Here is a 23,395-nt window from a genome sequence, read left to right on the forward strand (position 1 = left end):
AAGCTGTGGTGGAGGTTTATGTCTTACAACTGTATCCTGGTACTGCGTGAAATAAAGTGGGCATTTTTACTTAAGGAAATAGCAGGCAAACCTAAAATAAAGAACACCTCATATAAAATAACTCAGCTTGATCTTATCACCCTAAGCTGTTGGCTTTGTCATTTTGTACGAACTCGATATCACGCGCTTCTCCATGCATTTTGCATTCTGGGCATGAGTGGGGGGGGAATGGGGGGGATGGCTGAGCACTGAAGGTAATCCTCCTCTCTACAATAATGACATTTATTCATTCCACAGCTAGTGGATCAGTTGACATCTTTGCTCTCCAATAACTCTTCTTTTCTCACCCAAATTGCTTCCTTCCGGCAGATCCCCATATCTCTTTCCACGACGAGCATATCGGGTCCCTTTCTGTTTGAGGAGTCACCTGTTAGCTTGTTATCACAAACGGTTGTAAAGTCTTCTATATGCACATTAAAGACCCACTCGCGCGCTCAAAGTCCCGATGAATGGTGGACCAATGGATGCGACCCACGATAGGGCACTTCACACCAGGGGGAAGGCGGCGATTAAAAAGGGGTCGAGGCAAGGAGAGAACAGAGTGGGGAAAGCAGGAGAGAAGAGAAAAAGACAGGACAGGCCAAGGCCTTATCCAGCATTTTATCCATCCTAACAGTGGATGGAATAGGAGCCCTTACTCTTATCGCTCTGTGTCTGGCGGTCATTGCTATCTGCCCCTGGCTTGGGGATTTGCAATGGTCATAAATCTTGTTGTGTGTTTGGTGTGTGTGTGAGTGTGTGGCTGTGTGTGTCGGTGTGTGGGTGTGTGTGTGTGTGTGTGGTGTGTGTGTGTGTGTGTGTGTCGTGGTGTGGTGTCGTGTGCTCTTGGTGTGGTGAGACTGGGTTACAACCACCCCCAAGTCTCGGCCAGGATGGGATGTTGTGTTCTTTGCCCTGTGTGTTAAGGATGACAAGAGAATGTAAATTCATGGGAATTAATCTACAGCATGAGAACTGAGCACCTCTGAGTGTTGTGTTGTGTGTGGTGTGTGTGCTGTTGTGGTGTGTGTGTGGGTGTGTGTGTGGTGTGTGGTGTGTGTGTGTGTGTGTGTGTGTGTTGGTGTGTGTGTGTGAAATGTGTCTGTTTCTTGATGTTCAACCTCCACCAATAGTAAAACAACATAGTACAACAATTAAGTGAGGGCCCCTGGTCCTGGGCTTTTCCTGCATCTTTTTTGCGTGATATTCCGTGGCGCCCTGCTCATTTGTGCGTGTGGCTTAGTCCTGTGCGGGACACTAGTAAAAGAGCCTCCGGTTGATGAATTCCCTTTAGAGAAAAACTGCCTCTAATTGGGTTGCTCCATCTTTTCCCAATAAGGGACCCTTGATAAAAGGATAATTCCCCTGTTTTCTTTTTTTGCTTCATCTTATCGCATTTCTCTTCTGCTTTATCTGCCAACATCTCTTTTTTAAATCTTCCTTTCACCTCCACTTTTCCCCTTCTATATTCTCTCTCCAGGCTTTCTCTCCTCTCCCTGCCCCGTCTAATTTTTTTCTGTTGTGCTGTGTGTCGGAAACTGCCTAAATTAGAAGATCGGTAAAAAGAGGGCCTTTGGAGCGAGAGACATCAATAGCTTCCTTTTAATTCTGAGAACTCCCTCGCTCTCCCACTTCCTCTCTCTCTCTCTCTCTTTCTCTCTCTCTCTCTCTCTCTCTACTAATAAAGCCAATTTAGCAAGAAAGCTGGTGACCTCTCCCCTCGACTTGTCTCTTTTTCTCTGCTTAAAGAACCATGTCGGGAGATGAAATGACAATGACAAAACGGCTGATGTCATTTTTTCCATCTGAAAATATCCCCCGCACATCAAGTCCCTTTTTATTTTTACCTTTTTTTATCTCCCTTTTATGCACCATGACGTCTAATCTGTTTGCTTCGGGTGCCATTCTTGAGTTCCTGCCCTCTTTCACAAAAGACCTCAGAATTTTCCGTCTTCCTTTTATTGTCTTTTTGTTGGCATTCTCAAGGGAAAAGTGGGTTTGAATTTTTTTTTTATGTCTGACTAACTTGGTATGTATTTAATAAGTCTGCCTGCCAGCCATACCTGCCTGCCTCTCTGACTTTCCCCTTTTGAAGGAGTTGCCGCACAGCAACCCCGAGGTTGGAGAGACTTTCGCAGAGTTAAGATTTAACAATCGAGCTTCTGTTTTCATCTCCGTGTCTTCCCTGACCTTGAGGGGCACTTTTTCTTTTCATGCCGACATACTGTTTTGTAAAAAAAGAAACTTCTTCAATGCCTTAACTTGGACAGGGCCTTCTTTGAATTCCCAGAGTGCAGGCGGGAGTTGAGCGCACCTGTCATTCGCTTGTCCTCTCTTTTCACAACTTTGGCTATGAATTTAAAATAAAGCATTTCACTCTCTTTGTCCTTCCCTGGGTATACACACACACACACACACACACACACACACACACACACACACACACACACACACACACACACACACACACACACACACACACACACACACACACACACATTCTGGATCCCTCTTGGGTTATTCATTTAGTGTACATAGCAGCATTTCATCCATGGCTTATTTGCATTTCCTTTGTTCTCTCCCTTTACTGTGGCCCTCTCTATTGACACCCTTGCTCTGATTTTGGCCGTTTCTTTGACATCACACCAAAGAGTGACATAGAGGGGAAAAGTTTTGAACTGGCGGCAAGTATGTATGTATGATATGCGATCACCATTGTTTCTATTTTTCAATTTCCTTATGTGATTAATTCAGGTCTCCCCTTTTTCTGTTTGCACGTTTGTTTGTGTGCCAAGATGTTTGCATGCAGCCTGTGAATATGCCAGTGCGTCCTGTCCCTCCGGGAGTATTTACACATTAAGTTTGAGCCTGTGATTATTTTGACTTGGTAGCTGTGTTGTACTCAAAAGAGCTGAGGCACTAATATAATTGGCAATTAAATTAAGGAAGCAAGCTTTCCACACAACCCCTGGTGAGTTTGCACAGTGTCTCCTGAAGTGCTCCGCACACATGCGCTCAATACTGCGACGAACCGACTCCCCGAAGTAATAAGCTTCTAGAATTTTTATAAGATAAGCGAAATGTGAAATGAACAGATTCTTCGCTGTCATGGTCAGCCGTTTGTTTTTAGCAAACCAAATTTTCAGAATCAACTCTTGATTGCAAACCAAAGCCAGTTTTCTAGGTCATCGAGTCTGGTGTGTCATTTATTTCGTTGCTTGACGCTAAAAAACTTCTCATTCAGCTCTGAGTCACAATATCAAGTCAAAGTTCTTCAGTACAAATCTCACTCAAGTCATTGTATTCAAATGGCCTGTTTTTGTCACAGAAGAGAAAGCAAAACTCCAGAAGTTGGATTTGTTTTTCGATTTTCTTTTAGTCTTGTACTCAGATAGAAGAATAAAGTTGACTAAAATACTTGAATACATTTTTCTACACAACACTTTATGTTTCTAATCAAAGCAATACTATAAATTCAGATACACAAGTAATGCACATCCTCTTGACGCTGATGAACCTCAGGCCCAACAGGGAAGCAGGAAGTCTGCATTAGTATTTGAAACACCCCTCTCCTTAACTTTCTAAATTACACTCTGCTCTGCCCATTACCGGGTGCCCAATGGGAACGAGGTTTGTTTAGCTCTGCTCCAATGGGAGTGGATGTTGTTTGAAGGCCTGCCATTTCAATCAGGCTTGTTGTTCAGCTGTTGTTGTCTTTTGGGAAACCTGGCCAGGCTCATCGCCAGGGGGACACATGTGGTTCATCACGCCTGTAATTGGATTTGATTTTTCATTCGCCGCTTTTTCCCAATGTTCAATTAGGGGACCATGCCACTGAGGACTAATGCTATAGTGGAATAGACCAGATGAAGGAAATTCTGACGTGGAACCCAACGTGAGGCTGCATGGTGATTAGTGATTTGGGAAAAGTGGGCAAAGTTAATTACGGGTATTCGCCAGTTTACAATTAATTTGACTCTGACTCAAGGGGATGGAAGTGGTTGTATACAGGATTCAAATGATTGTATTAGAGACCAATGTTTTCACCTCTTGTGTATGTGTATCAGTTCAACAGCGAGACTAAGGGAGGGCGTGATATATACACAAGGAGCTGCACCGATTATAATACGGGCTCCCTCTCCGGGGGAACCATGCTCAGGCCATTTGTTTGACAGTAAAGGAGTGGGGGGAAGTCTATTAACTTGGTGCCCTCATGGACTGATGACAGGCAGCTGTAGAGCCAGGGGCCGAGCCCGCTGGGACTTCACTCCCACCCTGCTGGTGGTTGAGGCGGAGAGAAAGGGGGAGAGAGATAGTGGGAGATGGGGCTAACGACGCTCCAAAACCCCAAGGGTGCTTTGAAGGTCAAGATCTTTGTACAGACTCACTTTTGATCTGAACAAGGAGAGAGGGAAAGAAAAGGGCAAAAGGGCATCAATGATGACCTTCACCTTCTCCTTTGAGTTTGTTGGGGGCACACGTTTCTCACATGGCCACAGTGACACATGTGAAATAGTTTTCTTCCTCGTTTGAACGAAGAAAGTTACAATAAAGTATTGTTTCACCATGATGGCAATGCTCACTGCTAATGTTAGCTCACTCTAAGCAACTTTTGATTTGGCCAGAAACGTAAAATAAATTAAAGGGAATGTAAATAGCAATTTTTTGCATGGGGTGCAAATTTAAACGTAGTTTTTCATTTTTGTGAATGAGCCCAGTATAATTTCCCCTGATTTCCATAAAGTTTATTTAAATAAATATAGAAGTTGGTCTAATATGAAATGTTAGGAAAGCAATCAAAAGCAATCTTCTGACCTTCCGATATTGTTTGAAGAGAAGCAATATTTGGATCTGCAAATGTAATCATCTCTCAAAAGGAGGTATATTCTGTATTTGAGGATATTACATTTGGATTTTATCTTACTAGTGTTGTATATTGTTTTTACGTCATGTAGGAGAGTTTTTCAGTCTGTGGCTTCTGATCTGGTTTCATGGCCTTGTGTTTTACATTTGTTTCATGTCCTGTCTCTTTGTATGTATGTATGCTATGCTTTTATACAGTTGTTGTTACTCTGTTGTTTTTAAATGTGCTATAGAAATAAAGTGGATTGGATTGTATACATAGTTAAATAGGTGTCAGGTGAGTTATGTACAATTAAAGTAGCAGGCTTTTTGTAAACTTATAAACCCCTAAAACCAAAGAACAGACTGTTATACAATTATAAGAAATCGAAATTATCTAATAAGAATTTCAAGAATAATATTTATTCATAATGGCCAGGCACTGATCTGCAAAAGCCTATCAAATGTCAGGAAAACCACACATATTCAAGAAAGGTAAAATCCTGGAAAATAATGAATAAGGCAAAAAGGAAAATCCATTCCCCCAAATGTCAGACGCACTGTGCAAAAGAACAGTATTCCCAGGACAGAGCTACCTGACAGTGGCAGTAAGGAACACCGTCTGTTAAAGCTTCATTAACTGGGTAGAGGTTGAATTGCAATGCATCAACTGACAATCAAGAGAAGCAAACAATTATTTATGGGTCAATTGTGCAGATTGCCGCTCGCAGCATTTAGAACCACCACAATCAGTCAGGCTACTTGGCTTACAACAATTGCTAAGTGGCTTCCTCCCTGGCTGTGCAGCTTTAGCCTCAAGCTAAGGCAACACTCACTCCCTGCATTCACTGTCATAGATCACATTTGGGCACTGATTCCAACTTATTTAAATTCCTCCAAAAGTATATATAGCCCTGAGCTGAGCTTGAGTTAGCAGCGCCACTCCTCTTTTTTTTCTTGCACAAAATGTAATGCAGGCTTGGAAACTGCCTTGTTATTTTCCCTTGCTGTCATTCTGACATCCCACTGCCCTCGTTGCTGCCACCCACACAACGGGATTGGCAGTGGCTCGCCCACAGCATTACATTGTAATTTAAGTCTGGCACTGAATGACCATCAGAACAAGTTGCTTATGTAAGCTAGGAGTCCATCAGCTCTGGCATACATTACTGTATAGCACTCAATTATAGACTTCTCTGAGTTGTTATACTTTGCAGAATGTTTAAGTAGCATTGAAGCTATAGTAACTTGAGGTATAATTCATAATAATTCATTTTTCCATGACCCAAAGCGCTTTACAGATACACATTACACATACATATCAGACATACATGTAATGGTCATGTACTGTGGATAATACCCATAGGAGCAAATTCAGGTGAAGTGTCTTGCCCAAGGACACAACGGCTTGACAGAAGCAGCGGCGGCGGGTTTCGCCCCCTTGATCTGATGATCAATGCACAGCCCACTGCGCCACACCGCCCATCTTCACACCTCAAAGTCATCGAGGCGCTTTACAAGTACACATTGATATCATACATGTGCTGTGGACAATACTCACAGAAGAAAATTCGGGTGAAGTGTCTTGCCCAAGGACACAACGGCCTGACGCGGCGGAAGCAGGTCTCGAACTGGGTTCCCCAACGCCCCAAGTTTTGACACGTTTGATTCCACATTGTAGCTTTATGAGCCTCAGGCAGCAAATACAGTATGTCTTTAACTGGTGTTTTTTTTAAATCAAGACACATCTTTTTAGATTAGCTTTTTATTAGCAACCCCCCACTTTAAATGTTCTTTTAGTCTTTATTATTTACCTACCTTTATATTATTTAACAAACCTGGGGGGAATTTCTTGTTGTTTATATAAAGGTAGGTAAATAATAAAGACTAAAAGAACATTTAAAGTGGGGGGTTGCTAATAAAAAGNATTTAGCATTTCACACACAGCACACACAGAAAATAAATTAGAGGGGCAGGGAGAGGAGAGAAAGCTGGAGAGAGAATATAGAAGGGGAAAAAGTGAAGGTGAAAGGAAGATTTAAAAAAGAGATGTTGCAGATAAAGCAGAAGGAAGAAATGCGATAAGATGAAGCAAAAAAGAAAACAGGGGAATTATCTTTTATCAAGGCGTCCTTATTGGTGAAAAGATTGGGGAGCAACCCAATTAAAGCAGTTTTTCTCTAAAGGGAATTCATCAACCGGAGGGCTCTTTTAACTAGTGTCCCAGCACAGACTAAGCCACACGCACAAATGAGCAGGCGCACACGGAATAATCACGCAAAAAGATGCAGGAAAAGCCAGACAGCCTCACTTAATTGTTACTAATGTTGTTTTACTATTCGTGAGGTGTGAACAATCAAAAACAGACACATTCACACACACACACACACACACACACACACACACACACACACACACACACACACACACACACACTCAGAGGTGCTCATGTCTCATGCTGTAGATTAATTTCCCATGAATTACATTCTGTCTTGTCANATAGCAACAAAGAGTTAAAGGTCTCCTATTATACTGTTTTTCATCAATAAATGATAGCTCTCAGATATATACAAAACATGTCTCTGAAGTGTTTGGCTCCAAATACCAAACAGATCATTGCAGCATTACCCATAATCCCCTCTGTTTCAGCCCTGTTTCAAAAGTGCTGATTCTCTGTCTGTTACTTTAGATGAAAATAAGGAGCCCCTCCCCACGCCCCTCTGAGAGATATCTGGTTAAAAAGAACACAATGGTGCTCTAGGAGGAGATTCAGGTGATAAGGTGGGGGGAGGGGGGGGGGGTTACCTTGGTTGGCGATTGGCTAATGGTTACACAAGCCAAAATTCGTTATGACATCATAAAGTGGCCAAAGTCTTATCAGCTCATTTTCAGACAGGTTTTTATAGAAATGGATCAGGACAAAAGTGAGCAAATGTTTTTACCTGAAACTTTCAGAGCCTCTTTACACAGAGGGGACACATGTTGATGTATGAAAGGCATGGAAAAGTGGATTTTGCATAATAGGTGACTGGCAGGATCATAAATTGTAATCAAAATATGGAATCACATACATGAATGTAACAAAGATTCCATGGCTTTAAACATACACATTACTACTAGTTGTTGCATGTTAAGGGAGATTGTGCATATCATTTTCATTGGAAAAGGGCGCAGAATCCTAAAATGTCAACTTTTCAGGAGCTGTTTTTCTCTTATTAATCTCCTTTGAAAAGGTGTCTTAAACCCTATGGCTATGTCCTCAATCCAGAGAGAGCAGAGCATCCTTCAGTGATAGTGAAAACATGAATACCAAAATTGCAATGACAAGATTTTCACCTGACAGCCATGATGTCACATTTCCAATATTTTAATAGTCCCTATCTATTTTTAGTCCTCAAAATGTAAACCTTGAAGTTGGGAATTAATGTGCGGGAACTGGTGCACCTTTTATGAATATGTCTTGATCTAACTTCCTGTAGGTAACTCCGTTAGACCAGCATGACAGCTTAAGTTTTCTCCTACATGAAACCCCCCCGTGCTGGCAGCTGTCTGCAGTCCATTCATTATGGTTTTTAATTCATGTTTATATCCTCCAAAATGCATGTGTGTCTGTTAGTAACAGAGGGTTATTTAGTGGTTAGAGGTTCATAAAATATAAGGAGACAGACTGCTGTTTACATAACGCATTACAGCTTAAATGTGTTCTTTAGGTTTACCTCATTTGTAGATGAACTCGGTTCCTTTCCTTTTTTTCCTTTGAACATTAAAACACTTTGCAGTCAATTATGCAAGACTGTTTGGAGGAATTTAGAAAATGGTTTAAGCTTTCAACTTTGCCTTTTGTATTTTGAACAAAAAGAGTATTGGCTGTTTTCCTCATTTGTTTGCAATGGTCTTCGAATAAGAAAGCACTCTGAATACTCAGTTTAGCCTTCAGTTTGGCAAACATAGCTTTCCCTATACAACAAATATTTGTGTATTATGAGGTTTACCCCAGGATTTCCTCCCGATTTATTCTTCTGTGGAATTCAGCGCATAACTGAAAATGTCCACGTTTAACACTGTTGTATATATTCGAGCATTATGTACCTTCTTTTAATAGAAGTTCATTGGTAAAGCTGTTCTATAATACTTCACTTTGTGTAAGCAGGAGGAAATTGGATGTGTTTTAGTTAAAAATATGGAACGATGTCGTCTTATTCGGAGCGGAAATGTTATCATGGCTGGTCATGTTGGTACTTCTCTATAATAACTATGGCTTTAGTGTTGGTGTGTTGTTAATTATAGTGTGGAGGAGTGTGTTGACGCTGTTGTGGGCAATGCCCAACTGAGCATGTGTTTGTTGTGTAAAATGCCACTCATTAAGTCACCGGAAAACTGTGGAGCTTTTATATTTTCTAAACAAAACAACTTGATTATGTTTGAAAGCATGATTAATTTGTTTTACCTCAAACGCACCTTTTCTAGGCCATCACATTTAAACACCAGTTAAACACAGCTGTGATTGAACAATTACCTTCACATTTTGATTAAAATAGCCAGTCTTCTTTCGAATCTCCTTGTTTACTCTTCTGGTCACTTTTCCACTTCGCTATAGGAGGACGTGGGAGAGCAATTCACTTTGAAATGTTATTCAGTGGAACATCCTAATGCATTTATAACAAGCTGTTCATCTTATTTCTGCTGTTTCACGATGCTGTCAAGACTAAAGGGCAAATTCACAAAGGGACTGCTTGGCTTTTACGGCCACTAAATCTGCACAAATACGACAAGAAGGAATCCGCAGTACCCTGTACTGTGCTCCCAAGCATATTGGTGAGCCTTTGCTATTTGAACATTACATTTACATTGTATGCATACAGGATATTGGCACAAAATTGTCCCATTTATTTACAAATGATATAACAATTAGAGAGTTAGTAGTACCTGAAGCACAGGGGTGTCACGCCCAGACTTTCCATTTATCATGGCAGCCAGTGCTGATTCTAGAGTCTGTGGGGGCCCTGGGCAAACATTCAATGGGGGCCCCTCGAACCAGCTTTTCATCACCACACACAGCCCCCCCCCTGGAGCAGAGCAAGGCAACGACATTTAAGATAAGAAGCAGCATTTTCCGGCGCGCTATGCGTGGGGCCGCCTTTAGGGGGTTTCCCGACATGTCGTTCCAGTAAATTAAAGGGTGTTTCATGTTGTCGTTGCTGTGGACCTTCTTGATCTACCTTCTGTGGGGGCCCCCTTATGGTCCGGGGCCCCAAGCAGTTGCCTGCCTTGCCTGCCTGCCCTGATGGCAGCAGTAATGCTCAGTTCTATCTCATTTATTTTGCAGTGACAACATGCATTTGTGTCATGAATTAATTAAAGGAATCAAGCTTCTCTACAGGTATTTTGTTTATAATATATTAAATTGTAATTGAAAAATAAGTGTATTGTATACTAAAGTAGATTAATATGAATTCCCTCTGCAAAAAAAGGCCAATTCCACTCAGCTTCAAACCTTCATGGACGTTATAACTTTTATCTTTTTAATTGTGAATTGGACTTGCACATAGAGCAATAAGTGGTAGAAAGTGAAAGAAAGATTCATCGTGCTATCATCCGCAGCCGCAATCAATTATTTATGAATCACTTTATTTGTGAGTTCATAGAGGGATTTGTAAACATGAGATTATTGGCCCACTTCATAGTCTGATCTAAATGATCCACATTCAGCTGCAGATCACGTGTTCATCGCCTGCAATAAGACTTTAACTTCAAGCTATGTACTTTACCATATCTATATTTAAAAATCATATAAGCAACATGTTTCAAAATAGCCATATATTTAGCACAATGAACGCAATGAATGTTCATAGTGTTCAGCTTACAATGGGGTATATATTGCAGACACTGGTGTAAAACGGCAATACTTCACAATCTGGACACCTCATGGGTCAATATTTGTGTGTGAAAGGTCGGCTCTCCTCGGTGACCCTGTGGGTGACACAGCTTTACTGTGGACATGGGGAACGTTGACCCCTGAACCCCCGGCGGAGGTGTAACACGTGTCAAACAGAAACAGAGAGAAAGGTCATAAACGCATGCAGGTGCTGGGTGCATTCACGTCCTCTTCAAGGTCTCTGTGTATTTCTTGCTGACATGATGGATACTTTGCTTGGAGCATGCTCAGTAGGTGATCTTGTGTTTGCCAGTTCAGTATCTCCCTTCTCCCAGCAATGTAGGCTGTCTGAGCCCCACTGTTTTTTGTGGCATACTTTGAAGTGCACACACACATTTAAATACATTTGACATTTATCCTTTTGACTATAAGACCAAAATAAACATCAAACCTAAATCCCTATTATAAAAAAAGCCTGTAGTAGCGAAAAAGGAAGACTTTCCCTTCTTCCCTTTCTTGTGGGAACATATCCTCCACATAAAGATGTGAACAGCACACTGACACAAACACACAGTTGTAGGCCTGTACCTGCACCGTCAGCTTTTCCTCTCCTCGACTCCTCTCCTCCCCTTGATAGCAAGCCCTAAAAACAAAGAGAGGAAATAGAGTGGGAGAGGAGATAATGAAATAAATACCCTGCCTGGCAACACTTCAAAGAGAGAGGGAGAGCTTGATCTGCTCTACTGCAGCTAGAGGGAAGAGATGTTACATAAAGACGAGAGATTCGGAGATAAAGGCAACCGCCTACACATTCACACACAAACACAAACAGAAACCCGCTAATAAGGTTTGCCTGTTTCTGAGCTGGATAGTTGAGAATCATACTCTGTGTTATGAATCGTTTTGAGCCACTGATCAGCATTAGTTAGTATATATATATTAAATTGGTTTCTCATTAGTCCTAATATGAGCACGTTATTCCACCACTTTGGCCATGGCGAAAGCTGTCAAAGCTGAGCAAAGCTTGAATCACGTTTATTCCTGGTGTCGTACAAGCATGAGCTTTTTTCTCCCATCATGCTCTCATTTAATTTATTATTCATACATTCATCTACACGCATGTAGGCTGAAAGAGTACAAGCCCATTTGAATTATTCTCCGATTTCCACAAGTCCGGAAGCATGCATGTATATGTACAGTATACGTGTGTGTGTGTGTGTGTGTGTGTGTGTGTGTGTGTGTGTGTGTGTTTAAACACGTGAGTATAGTTGCCTCACTGTGTGGTCATGATTTGCATCCACTTAGGCTGTATATAAAAAAAACACAGACACAGTTCAAACATGTTCTTTATTTGTTAGCATAAAAATGTGTCCTTTTTTCAGAGGTAGTTTTCACATTGTGAGATATATGCGGTATTTTACACACACACACACACCCTTTTCACTCCATGTTTACCTCAACTGTAACACTTTTTCGTTATCCCGCAGCCACAATTATAATAAACTATTGCTTTGTTTGTCATATTGTCTTTTTTAATGAATGTCGCTCCATGCAACATTCTTTCCGCTCAATAAATGAGTTTTGGAATTTAAAAAGCCTCTTTAAAGCCGTCGACATGCCATTCAGATGACTTGGCTTTAAATGTGCATTTTAAAAATATATGTATTTAATGTCAGGGTGCGTGGAAAAGGTAGGACCCAAAAGCAGTATTAACAAAAAGCGAGCTTTAATTTACAAAAAAAAGCCGATGACAAAAGAAAACAAGAGACAAAGTCAGCATTACCAAAACAGGGGAGCACGAGTAAATAATCCAGGACCAAAACTTGTGGCATGAAGGGAAAGACAAACAATGATCCGACACCCAACACAATAAGAGACAAGTCTAAATACAGGGAGGGGTAATCACAAGACGAGAAACAGCCGGGCAGGGGAGGAGAAACACAAGGGCAACAGGTGAACACAATCAGACAATTAGACACACCAGGGAAACTAACGTCAGGGAGGAAAACACAGGGAAAAGGACCAGACAATAAACCAGGAGGAAAACATGACAGGGAGAACAGCAAAACACCCAAACCTAGACATAAAAACGTGACATAACATGAATATCGTGACATTTAAGACCCAAATCCATGATCAGGACTCCAGCAGTGAAATAGAAGCAGCAATGCTCTTTAAATATTGGTGTGAATCAATTGCTGCTCATATTTTGCCTTGAAAAGGAATCATTAGTTGGTCAAAGCTCCCCCTTGTGAATTTGGAATTTAATAGGTGACTTTGTTGCATTTAACGAGCCTATTGATTAATACATTTATTATTGTTTATTCTGATGACAAACATTGTGGTATATGCATTGTAAATGAAAGCATCAGTATAGATTTGATTATATTCTTTTTCTCTGGCTGTGTCATTTCGTAGTTAAATCTTCATCCACAAAATGGTGCAAACAATAAAATCCAATTATATGCATTGGGCCAAATAAGCCAAATCACATCCATTAGAGAAAGAAAAAATGGCCGGCATTCTTTTTTCTTACATTTGTGTGCCAATAAATTGAAACCTTGATAAAGACCATTTTCACCACTGAGCTTTTACTTTGCAGGACCTTCAGTAAGTTTGTTTTCTAATAACAGCAAGCTGTTAAACTTTATGTAAGACATTTCGTAGACTGCTTAGAAAGGGCATTGCGTTTCCTTCAAAGTATTCCCTCTGTGTTTCTGCCTCCCACACCCATCTTTTCTGTATTCCTACCCTCCATACCATACATTTGTGTTGTCTTCGGGGAAAAAACGAGCTGGTGTAAGCTGAACTGTTGGCAGGGATATGCTGCAGAGGAAAGCTGATCACACTCTTCCTCAGTCTGTGATTCTCTATTTCACAATGAAACCCAAATTCCCTCCAGGCCCACCACAATACTACAAGGCCCTTTTCCAACTTCTCATTGGACACCCCTACACACACACACACACACACACACACACACACACACACACACACACACACACACACACACACACACACACACACACACACACACACAGAGAGATATATGCAGATGTATACAACATCCCAGTGTGTTCTGCACACAATGGGAAGGCTTGCTTTGCTCTCAGTCCAATAGGATATGACTCTGTGTGCATGTGTGTCGCCTCAGATCCTGTCCAAACACTCAACAGATGGTGACATTTAGTTTTTTTCCCTCCGAACCCTGACAACAAGGTTGAGGGTGTGAAGACGCTTGAGTGGGTGTGTTGGGGTTTGTAGGGTCGAGCCTGACACATGCTCCTGCATCTGTTCATCTACGTTCTGCTAAAAGTCTATCAGTCTATTAGCAAAAATAAAGTGTGATGTTTCAGCTAGTATGCAGGATGAGCAGCAACTGGAAATGGCAGCCAGACCTTAGGACAGTTAATATCAGCACGTTGTGTTTATGTCAACAAGACAATAGCATTACGATTCTTAGCTTTTAAAAGAATGTATGGGTTCAAAACTCTATTTTTGCGTATGAAGTTGTGTCGAGCAATGTGGGATTTGCTGAAAATATTACACACAATAACAGTTTTACAATTTTGAAATTGAGGAGTTATTTAGAAATAATAGGCAGCTACCAATGTAATAATGTTAAAGGCAGCATTTGTATTTTTTGTATAACTTAAACATTTTATTCTTGCAATATTTAGAAATGAGAATTATTAAAATTAGATAGTAAAGTTGTGATTTATTCAAATATAAAAACCTTATGATGATAATTTTCCACAGCGCTTATTTAGTGGACAGCAGAATGGATCCTGAAGTTACCGTACATTTTAGAATGGAGATTTGAACCATACTCATCCATGTTGTGAGATCATGCTTCCCAGTATGCAGTATATTTTCAGTTCAATAAAGCCTCTATAATATGTCTGGCTGTCAGCAGGAGTATTTAATGCACTATGGGATGTGCTAACGCTGACAACCAGAGATTACCCTGAGACCGCATTCAAATAAGAATGGGCCCAACATGAAAGTGTTCAGTAGACCTGTGTCATAAACACATACTGGATACAACCTCCAAGTCCTGGAAGAAGCAGCAAACTTACAATAGAATGAATGCTTATTGTATTAATTCTAAATGTTGATGCGAGTCGTTGTGATCACAAACATCCTGGATGTGCCCAAGTGTTCAATTGTTGGAAAATCATATATGAATATTATACAAGTAGATGATATATGATTGTAAGTGGATTGTTCTAGTCTTTTCATTTGGATATCTTCCCATGCATGATTCATTTGTGTGTGTTTGTTTTGAAATGTATCATCTGTAAAGGAGAGAAACAACTTATATACAAGAGACTCCATTAAGAAGTCCTTTAGCAATGCTTTCAGCCTCTTTTTGCAACCTCTTCACCATAATCCTTTTATTAAGCCTTTGGTGAACAACTGTTCAACAAGTGGTGCACTTTGAGGACATATTCATGTGGGTACTATTTTGTAAAAGAAAAAATGAGAACCAAAAAGACCAACATCATACTTCCGCTATGCAAGCCAACTTTCCCTTCGTCAAATCATTTAGATTCAAATTGTTCATTCACTCATGTGAAATGAATGACTTTCATTATCAATATCTCCCGGTTGGGGCAACACAGATCAATACTGAAATGCTGGTTTGAAACAATGACCTAATGTTGCAGAGCAGATATTTTGTAAAGACTATGACACCATCTACTAATTAACTTAAATGTTTCTCCATTGGTATATTGAATAATGGTTTTGCTTCAGTGTAATTATATTAGTGTAGTGCTTGGTTAATGAGGTGTAGTTCTCTTAAAGCAACGTGAGATGACATGTCAATACATTTTTACCACAATACAACTAATGGAGTTTTCATTCCTTCTGTTTGTTTGTTTAGTATGGATAATGACACAAACTGCATCCTATAATAAATACAGGACTGATGGTTGCTACAGGGTTTTACAATCTCCCATGAAAATAGCTTCCTGATGGTGTTGGCAGCCATTTTGGTCATTTCCTTTCTGTTTAATCAGAGCTCGTATTCACAGCCTGTATACTGTCTGTCTCTGTTGTGCTGCTGATTACAGATGTTATGGTTCTCATATTGGTGGAAATTGCAGTCATGAAGTCATTTATAAAAAAAGGGACTTTCCATTTACATCATAATACAACACATTGTTTCCTCCCTTACTGCTGCCTCTGAAACCTTCACATCTTTGCTCTTAACTTATCAAATCTGACGTTAAACAGTTTGCATCCAGGAGACCAAGCAATTGAAGAATACAAAATTGTGAATGAAAAAACCTTCAAATGCCTGACGTTCAAAGTCAAAATCAGCTTTATTGTCAACATTTCTACGTGTCTTGAAATACCGTTTCTCGCAGTCCCTCAGTGTGACATATATACCGGTACATACAAAAAGATACAAAAAGGGCCTAGATAAACGGGGTATACAATTACATATGCTGTACTCCATCAGTAGAGAATGCTATCTCTGCTACGAAGCTAGTACAACTTGTCATCATCCACAACTCCGTATGGGCACAGAGCTTTCCAAATGAAACTGTTACAGCTTTTTTTTTGGTTTCATCATCTCAACTTTGTTTATAAGGCCGTGAAACAAAGCGTAGGATAAACCAGCAAAATGTAATAGCAATGATCGGTAGTTTTCTGTTTTCAAAGCAATGATATCCAGCCCTCCCATCACTTGTCTTTAGCACTTTGAAGTGTCATTCTGTGGATTATCTTCTTTAAAACTTCTGTATGCCATCGGTTGCCCCACTTCTCAACCTGAATTAATAATGCATAATTAATTCCCTACTCAGTATCCTCACACACTTATGGTTTACGCCTTGTTCAATGTACATATCACATGTCAAGTTGACGGGAATTTATGAATATGTATTAAAACGAAATGGCCTTTGCTGTGATTGAGGGGCTTAGTTCTGCTGTCTCTTTTCACAGCATGAGATCCTCTCGGCTTGTCTGCCATTTGTGAATAACTGATAAGGCAAAGTTAAAAGCACTGCGCCGGGCTGAGCTTGATAAAAGGACAAACAGAATATGACTTCTGAAATGTCAACCGGGCTAAATTATTTGAACAACATTGGTTCTCCATACTGGTTTGCAGCCGAAAGATCTTATCGAGATGAAAGACGGGGCAGACATGGATGGGTAGATGTGGGCAAATAAATTAAGTTTAACTTTGAGGACGGCTGAGATTTCTGAATGGGGTGAAGCTGGAGATGAGAAGGGGCAGAGATGAGGATTTTATGCTGGAAGGCAGAGAGAGGAAAATTTCATGACTTGCTAATCAATAGTACCAAAGAAACTCCTCTGTGCCAGGATACAGTCTTGAATTTTTGATAATATCGTGTTATCATTCAATCGAATGTTTCATGTGTGACTGTGCGGGGCTCGCACATGGATCCGTAAGTGTGCATTGTTAGATGTGTGAGCTCGTAAAAGCACTGATCTCTGCTGAAAGCCTCACATGTGAGAAATACTCCACATACAGAACAAAGACAATAGCTTTCTTCTTCCCCTGAGCACATATGTTGGCTATAATAATAAGCGGTTAGGGTTGAGACGTTGAGGGGGGGTTTAAGATCCTCCACCGCAACCCTCCTGAAATACATTTCCTAAAACAGGAGCACCCTACCGAGGGATATTGTTATGTGTGTTGCCCACAAACTATTCCACTCTATTATTTCACCGGAACAAAAAGGTTTACTGGAACCTCAATGCACGGATAGCTATTCATAAAAAGGTTATTCTATTATTGCTGACTTTATACAGGAATGTACAATCTAAAAAAGGAACACTCTTTGTAAAAATAACCTTGCACTTGTTCTTTGAAGATGAATGTAATAACCCTGAACGATAAACTATACTTTAAGTTCTCTTTGCTGCTGGAATTTCACACAGCCACAATGAGTCTGCATTGGTCGAGGATAGCAAGTCTGTCTGTTCTATACTGCTCACAAAAATCGAATTAGAAAGGATATCAGACGCCTCATAACAGCAGTTATAAATATTTTGTCGTCGCTTAAAGATAGAAGAGACACTGTCATACGGTAGAACTGCCATGTAAATTAGGTTTTGATGGAAAATAATTGACTACAAGATAGCGTTTGTTTTTGACAAGTTCCTTACTAATCCTAGCCCACGGAGAACAGGCTGGAGGGTCAAACAAGCAAAAGGACTGTAATCCAGGGGACCAATGTTCATGTGCAGTTTGAAATTATAATTCACATACAATTAACCAATGATGTTTTACTAAAACTTAGTAGTTTATTCTTAAAATTAGTCTTTTTTTTGTTATAATCTCATCTAGATTGTTATCATTTAAAATATTACAATGCATTATGACTGCAATTGCAATCCAGGACAAAATATTTGGAGCCTGAGAGTGAGACTATATAAACCTTTTACACTTTTAAAATGTTGTACATTCCCCGTGCTTGTGTTTTTGTTTTGCATAATTCCTAAGCATAGATAGTTAGGTTGAATTTCAACATTATGATTTCATCAGCAGTGCATTTATTCTGTCCAAAGCATGAGGTTCTCAAACATTCAGTCCGCTGTCACTTTATTTTTCAGTCACTCCAAATCACATTACAGTGGCATTTTAACGCAGGCACGACCAAAGCTGTTAAAACTTTCCAGCATGTGTACCAAGACTGTGGGGCTTATAATATAATTGGTTGATAGTTCTTGTTCGCTGTAGGGGAAACAATACAGTCAACATTATTTAATCCCAGAGTCTGTTTGAATGCTGAATAAATGCAGAGCAGAGAAGCGACACGTTTTGACTTTTTTGCCAAGTTTCTTCCGTACACATAAAACTAAAGGAGAATGTATAAGGCTGTGGCTCAGTGGATGGTGTGCAGGACTTTGAATCAGAGGGTAGCAAGTTCGAGTCCCACTGCAGTCAGCATGTCGTTGTGTCTCTGGGCAAGACACTTCACCTCAAATTGCTCCTGTGGGGATTGTCCACAGTATTGAATGTATGTAAGTCGCTTTGGATAAAAGCGTCTAACATGTAATGTATAACTTAATGCTTTAATATGTATATATTAGTAAGATAATCCCTTATATGGAGACAGTGATACTTCCAGAACTTTTCTCTTTTGTATGAGTTTTACAGTGGAGACAAAATCATAGAATGAAACCGAGATGAGACATGGAGGAAAGAGAATGAGGGATACACATATTTTGCCATCCTTGGTGATAACATTAATGTCAAGATGGAAGGGGGTAGGAAGACAGCAAAGCTAATGAATATGTATGGATGCCGACAGTAAAGTGCTGTTTTGGAGTGAAGTGGGAAAAAATGGCCTCATGAAGACAGCACTTTAGGGCCTTCTCTTGCACAGATTGTGGGTCTATGAATATTCATTGGCCATTGTCCCAAAATAAAATGTGCTTAACGCTTCTGACTTCTTCTCATCCGTGAAATACGCAAAAGATTTAACCTATGCATGGTTTGGCCTATAACGCCATCTATCCACACTTTTGATAGGGCAAGATAGACTTCTATTCTTTGTAAAAAGAAAAAAAGCACTTTTTAAAGAATATACCTGATATGTATAAGCTCAGTGTCATGGGGAAACCAGAAAAGCTATTTGTCATATTCTGTACTAGAGAATATTGCATTACATTCCCAGTGAATCCCTGGATTTAACAGTTCAGTGACACGTTGTTAGCGGGATATGTGCCAGTGGCTGCGACGGAGCCTGTATGGATGTTATATCATAGCATATTTGTTGGAAAGTATCTGAGCGTGCTCAAGTGACAAAGTCTATAACCTCATCATATGCCAGACAGCATGATGTCCTTGAGCATATTTCACAACATGCTACATTAGCTTTCACAACACTGCCATGCATTTGTCAAAGTGTCACAGCAGCCGGAGCCAACGCTGTTTAAAAGGCCTCTATGTCATGTTTTCTGTGTAAAAAAAAATCTGCAGGTGAGAATTCTCTAAGGGAAAGCCAAGTCTGAGGGGAGACAGAAAGACAGAGAAAGAAAAGCAGGAGAAAAAATCTGAAAGTAGAGGTCAGGACATATTGTGTTTCTATAGTTAGTTAAGCTTCTCCTACAATAATCACTGCCTGATAAGCCAAAGGAATTACAATGTCTTATTTTATTGTGGTCTAAAGTACAATTATGACCCTACCCTGACATCTACTTCACTTACAAAAGAACGAGGAGAAAATCCTCACTTTAAAATGTTCCTTTGAGCAACTTGTTTCACTCTTGTTCCAACCAATTTAGCCGCACTGTAAAACTGTATTAAACTCAGCTAATTCTACTCCACAATTTCTTCTGCTCAGCAAGGTGAACTAGAGGTTGCACAAACCTTCCTGTGAACTCAGTGTTACACATTTAATGTCTGCAAAAGACAATCTGTGTCCATCAGAAACACCATGTGTACCGTCCGCGAGCTCTGAGCCAGCATCAGCAGAATGCATTTTAACCTGGGATGATGCACATTTCGAACATATTTTCACAATTCCAGTATAATTGCAATAATTACCTCGTCCATCTCCCCTGCTTTGTAGCCTCCCTCCATCAGCAGTCTGCCTTCCATGTATTTCAAGCTCTCATTAACACCACCGTCCTATAAGCCCTTACTGCCTCTTACTGTCCAACCTTTGTGGGGTATCTCTTGACATGGTAAAGTAACTACAGTTCCTAGCCCCTGTTATCCAGGGCCTGCACGTGTTTAATGCCGTAGAGCATTAACAGGCCTGGATAAACCATGTGAAGTGCATGATACTGCTGTGTTTCATTAACCTAGGCCTTAGGGAAGTGGAGTACTTGCTCTAAAAAGGACAAACCTACTTCTGAGAGGCTGCTTCACATGTTAGGTGACCTCGGTTGGTGCTACAAGGAAGAACAGTTTGATATAACAAGGGAACATTTTATAACAAGCTGCATGTACTCTCTTGAATCTGAGCCTTGTTGTTTGTCCAAAGGAGGATGGTAGTGTGAGAACAGTAGGCCTTCAATTTGAAATAGCTCTGCTTCCTTTTAGCGTTTTTAGCTATCTAGCTGGTAAACCTTTTTAGCAAAGAAGAGAAGTAATGGATACCATTAACTGCCTTTTCTTTCTTCAAAATGTTTTATTAGGTTATTAAATAGGCCACAGTTGGACATGGAGAGCTCCTTTAGATCTCATTACAGCTTTAAACCTATGAATATAAAGAACATACGGATAAACAGCCAACCACAACCAGGTTACAGTTATTACTAAAGTATATACCATCTGGTTGGCATGCCATAGGGTTGCTGCAGTAGTAGAGTACAACCAACCTTTCCAGTCTCCAACACATCCATCTCAAACTACATTTATGCAGAACCACTTTCGACTCTCGTGTGATGGAGCAGACACAAGGGGTATACAAAAATATAGAGGGTATTGAAGTAGTTTCAGGCAAAATACTAAAACAATGTATATGCTGTTTATGGGTTTTGTGTCAGGAGTGTGTGTATTGTGCGATGAAAATGAGGCTGTTGGCGGACCCTTACTGTGTTGGAGATGGTAATAGTTTGCCTGAGCCTTGGGGGAGCTGCTCAGCAGGCGGTGCTGTGCGTACGTGCATTTTCCCGTGTGCTTGTGTGCAAGTATCAGCAGGAAAGGCTTGTGCAGGTCCCGCAGTGCATGTCTCAAAAGCCAAGTCATCAACCCTTTTTAATCCAGCCCAGCAGGGATGTGTTTCTGTTTTTGGTACTGTATGTGTGTTTGAAGAACGACTTCATGAGAACTGCTGCTGTAAACTTGGTTATGTTATACTCTGAGGCGAGGTTAGAAACTCGTCCTAGTTCCAACCAGACAAGATTATTTTGTCTCGACTTAAATTGGAATACTGATTAGTTCTTCTTTTTGCCCAAGTCATGTTGGTTTTATCTAGTTGAGGATATTTCCTAACATGTGTCTAACATACCGCCTTCTCTGCTCTCTCTTCCTCTGCAGGACGAATGTCATAGGATGAACACTGCTGGTGGGGTGTGTCTGTCTGTGCTGTCCTCTCTCCTGGCTGTGGCTGGGGCCCTGGCTGCCGTGTCTGCCCTCGCTGTAGCTCCTCTCTCTGCCCTGGCTGAAGCTGTCGACGGCGTCCCTAGCACCGGGGCAGAGGGGGCCCCCTCGCCCATCTCCTCACCATGCTCCAGCCTTGTAGCTGGGGTGCTTTATGGGTCTTTCTCCCTAAGGGAGCTCTTTCCATCCAGGGCGCCGGGCTGTTCCTGGTCCCTGGAAAACCCTGATCCCACCAAGTACTCCCTCTACCTCCGCTTCACCCGGCACCCTATCATCTGCCGAACACACTCCCCCATGCTCCTTTCCCTTGATTACCACCTGGCCAATCAAAGCTGTCCCCTCCACTTACAAACAGCCGCAGCCAAGGATCAGCAAATCATTGATTTGTGTGGCAGCCAATCTAACTCAGAGGGACCGTACTCGTTCCTACAGTTTGATAAGAACTTCGTCCAGCTATGTCTAACGAGACATCCAGCCGCGGGCGAGCCTCAGGTATCTAAGGAAATACTGGAGCTGAGGCTGGTAGAGGTGTTGCTCATTAACAACGAGAACTCCAGCCAGTTTACCTGCGGCGTGCTCTGCAGATGGTTTGAGGAGTGTTTACGCACAGGTCACAATGGAGAGCAGGAGGTGTCTGACGGAGATGGTTGTGGGATGACGCAGACGGGATGTATCTGTCCGAACCACAACATCATGGCACCACCTGTTCCCTTGCTCCCGGAGACGCCCCACAGTTTCAGCAACGGCTCGGTTCTTCCTGATGACTGCTGCGTCACTGAGCTGCACTCCAATGAAGCAATCGCCATAGCACCCCGAGATGTTCGACAAGGTAGGACTATGTACAGCATTATCACACTTGCATTGTGATAATGAACATGTGATTAATGCCCTGTAGACAGATGTTATGCATTAATAGTACCTAGTGTTGCAACATCTACCAATACTAGAAAGGTATTCCCTGCTCTTAAAAGTTAAAATATCCCATTTTATTTGTGATGGTACTTTAAGAATAAAAGTGTTTGTGGATGTGTGAAAGCGGGCTAGTGTGTGTGCGCAGTGGGAGCTGCTTCCACTCACTGCAGGCATAGTCGGCTGTTTCTTCAGTCACATTCACGCTGCAAATATAAGTGCTTTTCGAACCGCACATCATTTGTCCACAAAGCAGACGTACGTAGCTACATTTGGCTCTAAAGTCTTGCTAAGGGTTATGAGTTGTGCCTATAACACAGAGGCTCTTTAGTCGGAACTTAGACGGAAAACTCTTTATTGCTCTTAAATTGTTAGCGATGGTGCATTACAGCCTCAGTCTGTCCATTCTTACCTTTTTAAATAAAAGCTTGACACACACAACATCACTGCTTACTTACTAAAGGGAACTAACATTCAATCAGAGCGTTTCACTAGGAGGCAACCAAACAAAATGCCTCACAGTACTGCTCACACTTAACTATTTTATAACCAGCTCTTTCAGAACCTTCTATAACCAGTGACATGTGAAGGTGGAGACGTGGTGTCATGGTGTATTTTGACTATTGATTTGAGGTACTTAATCTTAGTCATAATTATGGTAGAAGGACTACACTGATGGTAGCTTATACATTACA

At 41.0% G+C, this 23,395-nt stretch overlaps 1 protein-coding gene across 1 annotated transcript in view; it reads left to right on the top strand.

Moving 5' to 3' along the window:
• LOC104955675 (Fanconi anemia group M protein homolog) overlaps positions 1-23,395 on the top strand; it is a 430,065-nt gene that overhangs the window by 385,220 nt on the left and 21,450 nt on the right. The window contains exon 13 of the mRNA XM_010783059.1: positions 21,729-22,620. Coding sequence (XP_010781361.1) covers positions 21,729-22,620 — 892 coding nt within the window. The remainder of the gene's footprint in view (positions 1-21,728; positions 22,621-23,395) is intronic.

The sequence above is a fragment of the Notothenia coriiceps genome, unplaced genomic scaffold (assembly GCF_000735185.1).
Source record: "Notothenia coriiceps isolate Sejong01 unplaced genomic scaffold, NC01 NC01_scaffold00024668, whole genome shotgun sequence".
In the NCBI taxonomy this organism is placed as follows: Eukaryota; Metazoa; Chordata; class Actinopteri; order Perciformes; family Nototheniidae; genus Notothenia; species Notothenia coriiceps.